This window comes from Oncorhynchus clarkii, chromosome 7 (genome assembly GCF_045791955.1).
Source record: "Oncorhynchus clarkii lewisi isolate Uvic-CL-2024 chromosome 7, UVic_Ocla_1.0, whole genome shotgun sequence".
Lineage (NCBI taxonomy): Eukaryota > Metazoa > Chordata > Actinopteri > Salmoniformes > Salmonidae > Oncorhynchus > Oncorhynchus clarkii.
Genome location: NC_092153.1, coordinates 22,766,726 through 22,781,292, shown reverse-complemented (window position 1 = coordinate 22,781,292; position 14,567 = coordinate 22,766,726). Strand labels below are relative to the sequence as shown.

General features: G+C 41.3%; 1 protein-coding gene across 1 annotated transcript; it reads left to right on the top strand.

The window, feature by feature from the left end:
• The first annotated feature begins 12,046 nt into the window (after positions 1-12,046).
• LOC139414169 (protein S100-B-like) lies at positions 12,047-13,669 on the top strand. The gene is made up of 3 exons (XM_071162055.1): positions 12,047-12,089; positions 12,665-12,820; positions 13,107-13,669. The coding sequence occupies exons 2-3, from the start codon at positions 12,683-12,685 to the stop codon at positions 13,254-13,256; spliced, it is 288 nt and encodes a 95-aa protein (XP_071018156.1). The 5' UTR covers positions 12,047-12,089; positions 12,665-12,682; the 3' UTR covers positions 13,257-13,669.
• The last annotated feature ends 898 nt before the right edge of the window (positions 13,670-14,567 follow it).

Here is a 14,567-nt window from a genome sequence, read left to right as displayed (position 1 = left end):
ATGTGCTGCAGCTGCATGCTCTCCCATGGCACTGACTCTAGTGGCAGCGGTGAGTAATGTGTTATCTTAGTGAGAGGTCAGCTGGACAGATACTCCTTTGTGTGTGTGTGTGTGTGTGTGTGTGTGTGTGTGTGTGTGTGTGTGTGTGCGTGTGTGTGTGCCCGCACAGTGCACCTACCCATCCCCAGAGGATATTTAAATCTTATGTGTCTGGGGCTTTGGTTCTGGCCGATGCCCTTTAAGAATGATCTTCCCTAATTAATGAAGTTGGCAGGATACAGAGGTGTAGGTTTTATAATCAAGGCAAATGTTTTCAGTTTGCTCTCCGGTCTGAATTCATCTAGATGGACAGAATTTATCCCATAGCTAGACTCTTCAGTAAATCAATAAATCAATCAAATGTATTTCTAAAGCCCTTTTTTCATGAGGTGAAAATAAAACTGGGTGTTGGATAAAACGTTCATGTGTTCAGACCTTAATGATCTACATCGGTGTTACCGAACGATAGTAAAGTTTGTCCCCATACATCTGCACTTACCACATAACTTAGCCTTAATTCCAAATGGCAGGTTGATTGATGTCCTCTAATTCCCACTGATGGAATGAACACCCAACCTAGTCACTGTCCATGTGCTGCAGCTGCATGCTCTCCCATGGCACTGACTCTAGTGGCAGCGGTGAGTAATGTGTTATCTTAGTGAGAGGTCAGCTGGACAGATACTCCTTTGTGTGTGTGTGTGTGTGTGTGTGTGTGTGTGTGTGTGTGTGTGTGTGTGTGCGTGTGTGTGTGCCCGCACAGTGCACCTACCCATCCCCAGAGGATATTTAAATCTTATGTGTCTGGGGCTTTGGTTCTGGCCGATGCCCTTTAAGAATGATCTTCCCTAATTAATGAAGTTGGCAGGATACAGAGGTGTAGGTTTTATAATCAAGGCAAATGTTTTCAGTTTGCTCTCCGGTCTGAATTCATCTAGATGGACAGAATTTATCCCATAGCTAGACTCTTCAGTAAATCAATAAATCAATCAAATGTATTTCTAAAGCCCTTTTTACATTAGGAGTTGTTACAAAGTGCATGTACAGAAACCCAGCCTAAAACCCCAAAGAGCAAGTAAACCAGATGTGGAAGCATGGTGACTAGGAAAAACTCCCTAGAACAGCACGAACCTAGGTAGAAACCTAGAAGGGAACCAGGCTCTGAGGGTTGGCAAGTCTCTTTTGGCTGTGCCAGGTGTAGATTTTAAGAGTGCATGGCCATTTATGACAGATCATTCTTCAATATGTTTTAGCATTCATAGACAAACAGCAGGGTCAAAAAATAATCACACTGGTTATAGAGGGTGCAACAGGTCAACCCTTTTAGGAGGAAATGTCAGTTGGCTTTTCATAGCCGAGCATTTAGAGGTCGAGACAGCAGGTGTGTGTGTGAGAGAGAGAGAGAGAGAGAGAGAGAGAGAGAGAGAGAGAGAGAGAGAGAGAGAGAGAGAGAGGAGGAATTTATTTATTCTCAGCTCGGAGTCAACTCTTTCACCTACCCGCCCAACAGTCCTGTCAGGTCATTGGACAGAGTCCATATGATATGACCAGATGATTGTTAGGGATTGGGTGAATTTTTCTCTGAGCTCAGCTGAAATCATCTAGAAAAACTCAAACTCAATCTCCTACCAATAACATTTTCCAGAACGTAGTTTGTTTTATGTTTAATTAATGAGTTAGGGAGAGAAGAGGTATGGGAGGGGTGAAGCAGAATGTTTTCGGACACATAAATGAACAGACATTTGAACAAATCACGCGAAAAATATCACTTGTAAAAAACATATATATAAAATACAATTGACATGACTCAGACATGTGGTTTTCAGACACCTGTGAAGTCTCGTATGGATTTGTCACATGACTCAGACATGTGGTTTTCAGACACGTGTGAAGTCTCATATGGATTTGTCACATGACTCAGACATGTGGTTTTCAGACACGTGTGAAGTCTCGTATGAATTTGTCACATGACTCAGACATGTGGTTTTCAGACACGTGTGAAGTCTCATATGGATTTGTCACATGACTCAGACATGTGGTTTTCAGACACATGGGAAGTCTCATATGGATTTGTCACATGACTCAGACATGTGGTTTTCAGACACGTGTGAAGTCTCATATGGACTTGTCACATGACTCAGACATGTGGTTTTCAGACACATGGGAAGTCTCATATGGATTTGTCACATGACTCAGACATGTGGTTTCCTAACATTTCAGTGCATGTTAGGAAACTGTAGTCCGGGTTATGGAGGGCTTGGTTGGTAGGGATGTCCTTGTCTCATCGCGCACCAGCGACTTCTGTGGCGGGCCGGGCGCAGTGCGCGCTAACCAAGGTTGCCAGGTGCACGGTGCGGCTGGTTGGGTTGTGTATCGGAGGACGCATGACTTTCAACCTTCGTCTCTTCCGAGCCACAAGATCGTAGCTATTACAACAATTGGATACCACGAAATTGGGGAGAAAAAGGAGTAAAAATAAAATAAAAAAACGTTAAAAAAAAAATAAAAAAAAATAAAAAGGATAGAAAGAAAATTGATGTCTTGATTTTGTCCAAAGTAATGGTTAGCAAGATAAGGTAAATTGATAAAGCACACTTTTTTTTACCTCAATGTCAATTTGAATTTTGGATGATTTCAGATCATGAAATTAATCAGGCAAAAAAGAAATGTGCACAAATATTACAAGAAGTTAACTGATTAACTCTAACAGCCCTATTTCAAAATCATGTTTTTGTAGAAAGTTATCTCTTTTCATTCATTCCAGCGGCAAACACATCCACACATTTTTAAATACAAAGAATATCCCTTTTAGGCATATTTATTAAATGTAACAAAATCCAATGGACAGCTACCAATAACAGAAGCTAAAAAATAGCTAAGAAAAAATGGAAGGCTAGCTATCGCCTATCACTAAGCAATCTGGCCAGGTCGCAGTTGTAAATGAGAACTTGTTCTCAACTAGCCTACCTGGTTAAATAAAAGTGAGATAAAAAATAAAATAAAATAAAAAATCTAGCAGTTAGCAATTATGCGACCATTAAATACACATTTCATAAAAAGTAACCTTCTAAACTATCAGGGGTCAAGGTAAGACTCAAGTGCAGACTGTGTGAAGTAGCCATGTTTATTGTAACCACAGGGGCAGTCAAACGACAGGTCAAGGCAGGCAGGGGTCAAATATCCAGAGTAGGAGCAAGGGTACAGGACGGCAGGCAGAATCAGGGTCAGGGACAAGCAGAGTGGTCAGGCAGGCGGGCTCGGAGTCAGGACAGGCAAGGGTCAAAACCAGAAGGGCGAGAAAAGAGAAACTGGAAAAGGCAGGCGCTGAGACACAACACGCTGGTAGGCTTGAACAAACAAGACAAACTGGCACAGACAGACAGAAAACACAGGTATAAATACCCAGAGGATAAGTGGGGAAGATGGGAAAAACCTGGAAGGGGTGGGGGCAAGCACAAAGATAGTTGAAACAGATCAGGGCGTGACAAAAATACATATCATTACATTGGTTCATATTTATACATATACATACACTCATATAAAAGTGAGCTAGCTATCTTCTTGGCTACACTCAAGTAGCTCGTTTTTCAATCGGTCAAAACAATTAAATTATACATCAAAATGACCAGAAAAGTGAACACAGTATATTTCAACATGCCATCTCTTGATTTGAAAACGTACAAATGAATACAAACCGGACAACAGGATAAATAATAAGGAGAAATAGAGAGCAAGCTTCTCTGTTCCTTTCGCTGGGCATCTTCCAACAGTGACAGACCGTTGGCAAAGAACAGGCACCGCTCCGAATGACTTTCCTAGTGGTAACGCTATGTAAACATGTATATACAGTGCATTGCGAAAGAATTAAGACCCCTTGACTTTTTCAACATTTTGTTATGTTGCAGCCTTATTCTAAAATTGATTTTAAAAACACAATACCCCATAATGACAAAGCCAAAACAGATTTTTTTTTTTATTATTTTGGCAAATTTATTGAAAATGCAAAACAGAAATACCTTATTTACATACAGTGTAGGTATTCAGACCCTTTGATATGAGATTCGAAATTGAGCTCAGGTGTATCCTGTTTCTATTAATCACTATTAAGATATTCTACAACTTGATTGGAGTCCACCTGTGGTAAATTCAATTGATTTGACATGATTTGGAAAGCTACACACACCTGTCCATATAAGGTCCCACAGTTGACAGCATGTCAGAGCAACAACCAAGTCATGAGGTCGAAGGAATTGTCCGTAGAGCTCAGAGACAGATTTGTGTCAAGGCACAGATCTGAGGAAGGGTACCAAAACATTTCTGCAACATTGAAGGTCTGCAAGAACACAGTGGCCTCCATCATTCTTAAATGGAAGAAGTTTGGAACCACCAAGACCCTTCCTAGAGCTGGCCAATCAGGGGAGAAGAAGAACTCGGACAGAGCCCCAGAGTTGTTCTGTGGAGATGGGAGAACCTTCCAGAAGGACAATCATCTCTGCAGCAATGCACCAATCAGGCCTTTATGGTAGAGTGGCCAGACGGAAGCCACTCCTCAGTAAAAGGCACACGACAGTCCGCTTGGAGTTTGCCAAAAGGCGCCTAAAGGACTCTCAGACCAGAAGAAACAAGATTCTCTGGTCTGATGAAACCAAGATTGAACTCTTTGGCCTGAATGCTAAGCGTCAAGTCTGGAGGAAACCTGGCACCATCCCTACGGTGAAGCATGGTGGTGGCAGCATCATGCTGTGGGGATATCTTTCAGCGGTAGGTACTGGGAGACTTGTCGTGATCGAGAGAAAGATGAACGGAGCAAAGTGCAGAGAGATCCCTGATGAAAACCTGCTCCAGAGCGCTCAGGACCTCAGACTGGGGCGACCCTAAGCAAACAGCCAAGACAACACAGGAGTGGCTTCAGGACAAGTCTCTGAATGTCCTTGAGTGGCCCAGCCAGAGTCCGGACTTGAACCCGATCGAACATCTCTGGAGAGACCTGAAAATAGCTGTGCAGCGACGCTCCCCCATCCAACCTGACGAGCTTGAGAGGATTTGCAGAGAAGATTGGGAGAAACATCCGAAATACAGGTGTGTCAAGCTTGTAGTGTCCTACCCAGACTTGAGGCTGTAATCACTGCCAGAGGTGCTTCAACAAAGTACTGAGTAAAGGGTCTGAATACTTATATAAATGTGAAATGAAAAAAATCTAAAACACAGTTTTTGCTTTGTCATTACAGGGTATTGTGTGTAGATTGCTGAAGGGAAAAAAAAACATTGAATCCATTTTAGAACATGGCTGTAACGTAACAAAATGTGGAAAAAGTCAAGGGGTCTGAATACCTTCTGAATGCAGTATCACCATGGAGGACTACAATAATAAATAATAAATCATTATTTTTAACACACTTTAATTATTATACTCATGGTGCCTTTTTACAGAATGAAATGACAGAATTTGCAATTTCACATGTGGAAAACATTGCTACAGCAACACGTTAACACCAGCTTTTCACATGCAGTATGAGGAGAATAACACTATTTCACCCCCCCCCACATGTGAACTTTCAATTTCATATGTGAATGTTTTTCAAATGTGAACCTGCAATTCCACATGTGAAAGTGAGATTTTTACATGTGGAATTTTCTTGCATGTGAAACTGCAAATGTGATCATCACGTGTGGATTTTGTGAACATGTGAAACGGCAAATGTGATTTTCACAATTGAACTAACATTAAAGCAGAGAGTTGCTCCATAAAAAGCCAGATAAATCTGTCCTCTAGCAGAACCAGTGGACTTTACAGACTTATTATAGGGACCGAAGGGATGCAAGTGAAAACTATGACACCCTTCAAAAAGGTTACATGGCCGTTTCCTCCCGTCCAATTGCTCAGCTCTAAAATGTGTGTGTGTGTTTGTGTATGTGTGTGTGTGTGTGTCCAACATGATTGGAGTGTAGTAGAGAGAGGCCAGTAATGAATTGTACTGTATAATAAGCTACAGAGTTACTGTAGGGGTACCACCCCCATACATTACTGTGAATTATATCCCCTCATATGGTTCAGGAGGGAAAGCAGTATTCGCAGCAAATGAGCTCTGTAGATCTGCACAGAATGGCATAACATTCCTTCCAGATATGCTTTGACTAAGCATCATTTTACAGCTAAACTAATGCTGAATTGATAGAAATTTATCAGGCGTCATTGTAAAGAAGAATTTGTTCTTAACTAACTTGCCTAGTTAAATAAAGGTTCAATAAAAAATAAAAATGTAAACGATAATATGGCAATTGTAGCAAAACCAAGCAATTCTACCATGAAATTTTGTCTTACAGTACTGTAGCTGTATTCTAATTTATTCAAAACGATTTCAGAGAGGCTTCTGGCTGTTGGTAATAGTGCAACTAATCAAGGTGTTCTCTGCTTTATCAGTAGCACCCTTAAACAGAGGCACCCTACCTCTTTAATCCCATTCCTATTACCATAATGAAATCCCCAGTTCTATTACAAATCATTTCTAAATAGCTGCGTGCCTAGATCTGAGGAAGAGAGTAGGCCTACAAGGCAATACTCATGAAGGCTGTTCCCATTGCTACCGGAGGCTACTGTCATTTTAGTATAATAATGAGACCTTGTCTTCTCCTAATCAGCCTCCACCTCTGGTTGTAAGACCATAAATGCAAAAATATATCACAGTAGTTATTACTCTGGTGTTATACAAAGAATTCAGAACAAGTCGAGACTTGTTCCAAAGTCTCAGCTGCCCCATGTAGTTCTGGTAATTCCCTTTGCTAAGCCTAGAGCTACATGGCCTGATGTCATGTGACCTCAGTTTCTTCCACAGTGGTTTGTTTTGTTTGTTTGTCTCTTCTGGTGGCGTCTCTTCCGGCAGAGACCGGAGACCCACATATGGTGTTAGGCCTGGCGAACTTTAGCAGTCTGTCTCACTGAGGCAGTTGCCAGAGTTAGTAGAGAGTCTGAATGACAGGATTAGCCAACACACACAAGCAGGCACACACACACACACACACACACACACACACACACACACACACACACACACACACACACACACACACACACACACACACACACACACACACACACACACACACACACACACACACACACGCGCACACACACACACACACACACACACACGCATGCACACACACACACACAACTCTCATCCCCAGCCCTGCTAGTACACTGACCCATAATCTATCTAGGGGTGTATATGTTGCTATTCCTGTCCCTGGTCACTTCTAGAAGTCTCCTGACTGAGCCACTTCATTTGCAAGTGTATACAAACAGAGGAGCACTACTGTTGCCAAGTCTGAATTACAACTGAGTTGAGCTTCAATCTGCAAGTTCTCCAATCAACAAATAAACCCCCTCTAAATTGGCCTATTGTTGCTTTCTTTGCTATATGGAAATATTAATAGTTAAAGACTAAATATTACAGTATGTGTTTCTGGCATTGAAAAATTGGTCCGTACAGGTAGTGTACAATCATTCTAAAGTACACAGGAAATAGATCTGTAGTACACAGGAAATATACTTAGAATGTTGGCCAACAAGGATGTCTGTCCATCTGGGTGTTTTCTTTGTGGGGGGGATGAAGATTAAGTAGATTGTGGGTGGGGATTGTATCCCCTGACCCCTGTCCTACTTTCAGTGAGAGTTGCATTGGAACACACACACAGGATTAGCATTGGCGGATATAGGCTCTCTCGTGATTACTCTGTGATGAACTGAGAGGCACTCAGGAAGAAGGCCAATTGCCAGATAGTAGTTAATCCAGTGTGGGTGTCATCAGCCAATCTTCAGACAACTGCCAAGGTGGATAGAGTGTCAGTATTGGCACAGTATTTGTCTAATATATACACAGTGATGATGACTACCAATCAATGGGTCAGTAAGCAGTGCAAGTGGTCCTGTGTGGCTTAGTCGGTAGAGCATGGTGCTCGCAAAGTTAAGGGTTAAGGGGTTCGATTCCTGCTGGGGCTACCCATATCTTAAAATGTATGCGCGCATGACAGTGAATCTCATTGGATAAAAGAGTCTGCTAAATGGCATATTATTATTATATATCAAGTGTGAAGACTCCAAGTTGGCCCACACTTATCTCATCACATGGCCATCTTGTGACATCGAGAAGATGGTGGGTGTGTTTCTCTGCCCAGGCGTTGCTGACGCATGCCAGATCTTACAACGCCTGGATAAGGCATTTTACGTATCAGCTAATCACATCATATTTTATAGCAATCTGGTGCCCGACTACACAGTCAATTATGTGGCATGTGACCATTGAATGGATGCATGCAACATCTGAGCAGGGGAAAGCGACTGGTCGCGTTGATAGGTAAAATGCCTATCCAGGCGTTGTAAGATCTGGCATGCATCAGCAACACATGTGCAGAGGAACGCGCTCTATGGCATACGTCTTGATCTGATTGGCTTTCACAAGCCTACTGAGATGGATTGTAAGAGCCTACTACCAGCCAATGGGTGTTCTGTATGTGGGTATGCCAAGCATTCAAGAGCTGAAGTCACAACTTCTTAAAGTGTTTAGTTACTTCCCTCTAGTGGTGAATACCGTAACATTGTTATCCTTATAAAATCTAACTCTCATCTAACTCCTATCATATAATGAATGGACCAATTCCAGATATCTATTTTCTTCAGAGGGAAATGTTCTGGGAGTCGCTGCTAACAAACCACCTCACCATATAGAGTTCATTGCTTTGCGGAATAGATCGCCCCTAACCTTCCTCAACCTTTTCGCCACTCAATTCCAGTGAAATGCTCTGCTTATCTGTGCAAACGCTGGTGACGGGACTTGGCGACAACATGTCGAGTACACCAGATATGTTAATAGATGCAGTGTTGATGAGGAGTGGTGTCCCTGAACACAGATTGAATCCAGAGGAAAAGGAAGTGTCTGAGTGTGTTGAACGAAACGTCACATTTCCTTCTCATAAAAGCAGTGTGATGTGACAGGATGTGACTTTCTCTCCTCACCCATATCATAACCAGTGCGTTTAAAAATTAAAAATAAATCTGATAGAGTCTTTTTAATCTGATGGGTTGTACATGGTGAAACTGCTAACGTTGTTCTATGTGTCTTGAGACTTGAAACTTGTCCTCTATGTACAGCATGGGTGCCACCTTGTGGCAATGAGTCCAAACATGACATTTCTGGAGATCTTTTAAATGGCAAGCTAAGAGGATCAGTGGAATAACTGGTTAACCTAAAGCCCCACTCTAATGCATGACTTACAAGCAATATATATATATATATATATATCCCAGTTGAAGTAGAAATCTACCAATTGGAGAAGGGGAGAGAATGGAAGAGAAGGAGAGAAGAGAGAAAAGGGGAGATCAGGGGAGATAAGGGGAGAGAATGATAGAGAAGGGGAGAGAAGGAGAGAGATGAGAACATACTGTATGTCCTCAGATGACCAAACCGAAGTGTTGTTTTCTTAGTTCTACCCCTGGTTACTCCCCTAGTCAGTGTCCAGACCACTAGAGCTCCATGCACTCTGCCAGGGATGAGTCAGCCACTTGGCAAACCTTTTCAACTCAGCGAGAGGCTCTGACCTGTAGCCATGGTTACAGCAAAACACAGGGAGACCGCATTATCTCACACTACAAAAGCTGACATTCTCTTTTGGAGAGATACAGCGAGAAATTGTTTCTTAAACATTGTAAGGGGGGATATTTAACTTGTAAGATGTAAACTCAAATGTAAACAAAAAAAAGTACTGAACTAGAATTCTTATCTAGGATCCTTATTTGCTACATCCATTTTGGACTTATAAATTCATGATATATACCCATTGATTCTTGAAGAATATAACATATAAATGAGCTTAGTTCAACTGTCGTACCCCATCAGATCCCAAAATATATGCTTGTTTTTTACTCCAACATTTGTAAACAATTTAAACGTAAACAAACACTGTATAACCTCAAAACATCCATGATATCCATGAATTTCAGAGTGATTACATTTCTCCAGGCCCGTCCCTCAGCTTTTTACCAAAATAGAGGTGGGGTGAGCACTTTCTTATTGTTTCAATTAAGGACTCTTGCTTTAAGCCACAAGTAAATACTGGTTAACACCAGTATCAATAGCAATATTAAAGACATTGATGGATCACTAGCCGATATGGAAAAGGAGTGACAGTCTGTCGTGTCTTCACTACTATCCCAGCATGCCCCACCACCGTGGCTCATCATATGCATCTCTTAAAGATGTGAAGTCACAAGTCCACCCGACTCGTCAGACCCACCAGACCCAATACAAATACAGTACTCTATTCTCTTCATCTTGAACTGTATGAACCCTTTCACTTGATACGTGATACACTGAAATAATGCTGCGTTCCCCATTACACTGATTTGTTTGTTCTCATAGGATCATCATTGATCAGAGAGAGAGAGAGAGAGAGAGAGAGAGAGAGAGAGAGAGAGAGAGAGAGAGAGAAAGAGAGAGAGAGAGAGAGAGAGAGAGAGAGAGAGATTTATTCTCAGCTCGGAGTCACGTTGTCAACTCTCACCTACCCGCCCAATAGTCCTGTCAGGTCATTGGATAGAGTGCATATGATATGAGCAGAGGATTGAAAAACTCAAACTCAGCCTCCTACCAATAACATTTTCCAGAACGTAGTTTGTTTTATGCTTAATTAGTTGGAGAGAGAAGAGGTATGAAATTGATAGATTGTGGATTTGACTGGATCTGTTTATATGGTCATCTGACTACAATGACTATAGACAGTCTTTCAAAGCAAGCAACGGTGATTTCTTCACACAAGAACAACTGTTTTCAGTGGACAATGGTCAACTGTTGTCAGAAGTATGTGAAATATATTTAGGAAGAGACAAAGAAACATTTATCATGCAGGAAAAAGCACTTTCTCCCAAATGCTTCCTGAGAAGAATGCAAAACAGATGCTGGCCAGAGAGTTGAGGGAGTTTGTGGGAGGGTGAAGTCAGCAGAACAGGAATTCAATATATTCTGGAACTTGATCACATTTGTTTTCAACCTCTTTTTAATTAAATGATAAGGGATTATGTTGCTACTCTAGGTTAAGCTTTTTGTATCTTATGCATACCTAGACTTTGAACACCTCACATTTGGAAGACTTAGCTCAATGGTAAATCAACTAAATCTGAGCCCTCTCTATTTCTGCCCTAGTTAACTGTATCACTTATCATTCCTACAGTTCAGGCATATATTCATCCTGGTGAAACAACACAACATGATTCACTTTTTTTAACATGAGGTTGACATGGATGGTTGTGCCTACTTAGTAGTCCGGGGATGCATAGGGCACACGTCTGGCCAACTCCACAAGTGAAAAGAAATGTGTTCATTAACATGCACAACCATCCATTTCCTCCGAAAACAGGCCATTGTCTCAGACAAAACGCTGGTGGGGATTGTGGAAACCAGAAGGTCCTAAGTCTGAGGGATCAATACAAATGGCCATTGCATAGAAAATCCTCTTTACAATCACAGGTAAAGTGGTTTAAGGGTGGGGGTTAGGGAGACGTGTAGAGGGAGGTTAAAGGCCTGTTTGTTTGTTTTAGCCTAATTCGTTTGGCAATACTTCAAACGGGGTATACAGTTCGTAACTGTAAATTGTCTAACCTTTTTAAGGACCAAAACAAAATGTATTGCCTGTACAATCATATGAACATTAGATAGCCTGTTGTGATACAACGCAATCTTTCTTACACAGCTCAAATCCACAAATTCAGCTCAAAGCCATACTGTCATTCAAAACAATGGTATTCAAACAATACTGTAAATTGACCATTTTAACATGGTAAAAGACTGGCATAGCCATCAATGGAGAATTCTGCGTGAGAATATAGTGGAGTGAGAGGGTGAAAAAGAGCCTATTGGTCAGTGTGCTGGACTGGCAGGGTGGTTGACCAGAGGCACTAGGCCCTCCCCACACCAACTATAAAAGCCTATAGTCTTTGTTCCTCCACAGCCACTACTCACTCTCATCTGCAAATAACCTTTGTCTCAGTCCGAGACACACTGGTAAGTCAAGATTTTCTGCTGTTTCTTATTGAGTAACTGGGGGCATTCGTTTGATTTGGGGCTTCGTATAGTGTAATGACAGGCTGAAAAAGGTTATTTTAAATTGTATAAGCATCTTGATTACTCCCCGCTAACCACTGTGCTGTCCTTGTATGAGAGAGAGAGAGGTCTGAGAGATAGAATGTCACCATCTGATGCATTGAAGTTACATGACTGCACACAGGTGTAGGATCTTACTGTTTTATTCACCCTGTTGCAGCTTCCTCCAACGCAGGAAATGTAAAACTTGTCGTGTATTTGAGGTATAAAAATGTAAAAAACTTCTGAAGTGTGTTATTTCCACTTTGAAATTTCAGACTTGATTTTCCTTGATGAGAAATGTATCAACCCCCTTACAAAAATCTCCATGAATTATTATCCACATAATCATTCGTATTTCCTGTTGCTGCAGGATTTCTTCCCCCCCCGCTGTAGCCAACTCAAACGAATTAAGATCCTACATCTGTACATGTTGTTTATGTCCCATAGTAGGCCCGAGAGATACAAATGTTGTTTTTTTTTGCTATACTTTATAGATCACATTACAAACCACAATGACTGACCTGGAGAGTTCACTGGCCACCATCATGGAGGTGTTCCACAGGTACACAGAGAAAGAAGGAGACAAGCACAAACTGAAGAAAAGTGAACTGAAAGACTTGATCAATGAGGAGCTGCCAGCCCTTACAGGGGTAGGTATATCCTTACCATATTTCACTACAATATTTCACACGCCATTGTTTACATTGAACATGCAGCTTGGATCGAGGCTGCGGTTAAAGCGTGATGCACGTTTATCAATACATCATGTATGATTCTACAGACTTTGTTGCACTGAGCTCGGGAGGCATTCATACGTTATTATTCTAGAATCAATGGGTGAAATGACCATAAAACCGGCTGAAAAATATTGCACAATGCACCTTTAGTCATCAAATATGACCTTGTCTATCTCTGTTTATCTGTTTTTGCCCTCAGCAAGTGAAGGACCAGGCCACTATGGACAGTTTGATGGAGAGCCTGGACACGGACGGAGACTCGGAATTGGACTTCCAAGAGTTCATGACATTTATCACCATGGTAACTGTCTGTTGCCATGATTTCTGCGAGCACCATGAAGACGAGTAGCTAGGCACCAGTTAAACAAGAGAGAGAGAGAGAGAAAGCCAGTAAATTATAAAGTAGGAACTTTAGTTTGATAAAATACTGAAATGTCAATGCAAACTTTGTATTTTTCCATTTGGTCCCATTTAGATTCAATAGGTTTCTTATACCCTGTTTGCCTACAAAGGGTTAACGCACTTTGTTTCATTGCCTGTGATTTGTCAGAGTTGACAAAGCCAAATTGGTTTAGTTCTGAAACGTCATAGAATAGTTTTTGCCAACAAAGCTTAGAGCACTTTTCTTGTATACTGTAAAGCTAAGAGCCAATGTAATATATTCATGCATTTCTGCGGCTCTAAAATGGTTCAATTGTTATCACTAACAATGCATGTGTAATCAGCTACCCCATTCATTGGACATGGTCTGGCAAGTAAAACTAGTATAGTATTTCCCCCCCCCAAAAAAAAAAAATTTTTGAATTCCAGGCAATACCTTGAATTGAATTCTGTTTTTATGAAAATGGTTTTCAAATTGAACTGTGCTTTGCGAGATGCTATTAAACGTATAACATAGATAATCAATAAAGATGATCAAATGAATACAAGGACATACTTTCACCAGTTACACCATGTCCTTTTTCACTTGAGATTCATACCATTCACATTTCTGTCTCCTGTAGAAAAGTTGTGATGTGTACCCCTGAGTGGCAGTGTTGCTCCGTGGCAAAAGCATTGGCATCTACTGGATGTACGTAAAAGATATTGAATCGGCGAAACAGAGAATGTATCAATCTCCCTGATGCACCTTCAGTAAACATCTCTATACTATCGTAACTACCTGCCATACGTGCTGCCTCTTGATGTCTGTTGCCAATTCTGGGTTTCAACTGTATTGGGAATGAAGAGACAGTGAAAGCAATAAAACTGAATGGTCTACTGAGCCAATGGCAACGCTCTCCTGGGAGACCATGCTCTCCGAAAGTATATACACACGGGCTGACACAAGATGAGATTTTTCTCTCTGAAAAAAGAGTAAATCAAAACAGTGGAAACCTTTTAGAGTGGAGACACGAAAGGGGGCAATAGATTTGGGATGCGATGGGTTAAACATGGACCACATCGATCGGTTTACTGTAGTAGAAGCAAACACCTGAAACAGCAATTTCCTGCAATCTAGAGCCATAATCCTTACGCTTGATTCTATGTAAAAAAATCTATATATATACTGTATATATATTTTAATGCACATCTACGCATACCTCTTGAACTGTCTGTGTCCCTCTAAATGGTGGTTCTTTTTTCAAAGAAACAAAATGTGCATCTCCGCTAAAAGCGG

What these genes read in the sequence shown, in the direction of transcription:
- LOC139414169 (XM_071162055.1), top strand. Translation starts at nt 12,683, where the DNA reads ATGACTGACCTGGAGAGTTCACTGGCCACCATCATGGAGGTGTTCCAC. An exon ending in AGCTGCCAGCCCTTACAGGG is followed by an intron (nt 12,821 to 13,106) that starts GTAGGTATATCC and finishes TTTTGCCCTCAG; the next exon opens with CAAGTGAAGGACCAGGCCAC.